At 42.0% G+C, this 1,413-nt stretch overlaps 1 protein-coding gene across 1 annotated transcript; it reads left to right on the top strand.

The window, feature by feature from the left end:
- Positions 1–82: 82 nt before the first annotated feature.
- Positions 83–937, top strand: LOC134260154 (uncharacterized protein K02A2.6-like). The gene has a single exon (XM_062742741.1). The coding sequence runs from the start codon at positions 83–85 to the stop codon at positions 935–937; it is 855 nt and encodes a 284-aa protein (XP_062598725.1).
- The last annotated feature ends 476 nt before the right edge of the window (positions 938–1,413 follow it).

Here is a 1,413-nt window from a genome sequence, read left to right as displayed (position 1 = left end):
TAAAGGAAGCAACAGAGATTGACGAGGAAATGCAATTCTCAAGGAAGCCGTGATGAACGGATGACCGGAGCAGAAACTTGAAATGCCACAGAGAATTCGCCATTACTTTGACTTCCGAGACACTATATCATTTAGTGATGGACTTATGCTCAAAGGGGAAGCTGTGATTATCCCTAAATCTTTGAGAAATGAAATGAAGGCCAGACTTCACAAGGCTCACTTTGGATCTGATAGCATGCTGGGGAGGGCAAGAGGAACAATATTTTGGCCTGGAATGAAATCAGATATCAAGCAGTTGGCCGATTGTTGTTCAATATGTCAAGAAAGTAAACCAAAGAACCAAAATATTCCATTGATGCAGCATGCAGAAGGATCTACTCCATGGCAGAAAATAGGACTTGACCTGTTTGAGCTGAATGGAAAGCATTATTTGATTGCAGTTGACTATTTCTCAAGTTTCATCGAAATTGATTTGCTTACATCTTTGACAAGCTCCAGAGTAATAGCTTTACTCAAGAAACAATTTGCTCGATTTGGAATTCCAAATGTAATCATGTCTGATGGAGGACCACAGTTTGTAAGCCAAGAATTCCAAGATTTTGCAAAGAAGTGGGGTATCACTCACATGACATCATCGCCGATGCATCAACAAGCCAATGGCAAGGCCGAGTCAGCTGTTAAAATCATGAAGACATTGTTAAGGAAATGTGAAGTTGAGAAGACTGATCCTTATGAAGCAATTCTCAAGCAAAGAAATACACCAAAACAGGATACTGGTATGAGTCCTGCAGAAATTATGTTTAACAGGAAAGTGCGTGGCATGATTCCACATTTTCCACAGAAACTCGAGAAACCAGAAACTGATGCATTCATCAAGAAGAGGAATCAACGCAGACAGACAGTAAAGAAATCGTTTGACAGGATGTCTCGCGAGTAGAGTGAATTGGACGTTGGTCAAGCAGTATTCTTCCAGCATCTAGAGGGACGCAACTGGAGACTCGGGGAAATTAATGGCATTCTTGGACCAAGGACATACATCGTCAAGGACCAGAATGGAACCACTTATCGTAGAAACAGAATTCATGTGCGACCTACCGCAGTCAATTTCTACAGTCGTGACCGCTCACCGATGCGTTCAGTCCCAGATGATAATTCAGGCGGCATACAAAGAAACATTGTAACAGACTCTAAGCCAGTGAACAATCCGACCTCTACCGTTAGCGTAAGCGCACCAGAAACACCGTCCGTTGAACTTACCGTACCAAGCAATTCTCAAGCAAAGAAATACACCAAAACAGGATACTGGTATGAGTCCTGCAGAAATTATGTTTAACAGGAAAGTGCGTGGCATGATTCCATATTTTCCACAGAAACTCGAGAAACCAGATACTGATGCATTCATCAAGAAGAGGA

This window comes from Saccostrea cucullata, unplaced genomic scaffold, assembly GCF_032062105.1.
Source record: "Saccostrea cucullata isolate Sc308-1 unplaced genomic scaffold, CSIRO_AGI_Scuc_v1 ctg12858, whole genome shotgun sequence".
Classification (NCBI taxonomy): domain Eukaryota; kingdom Metazoa; phylum Mollusca; class Bivalvia; order Ostreida; family Ostreidae; genus Saccostrea; species Saccostrea cuccullata.
This window is presented reverse-complemented; position numbering and strand designations above follow the sequence as displayed.

Coding starts and splice junctions, on each gene's coding strand:
- LOC134260154 (XM_062742741.1), top strand. CDS start 83: ATGCCACAGAGAATTCGCCATTACTTTGACTTCCGAGACACTATATCA.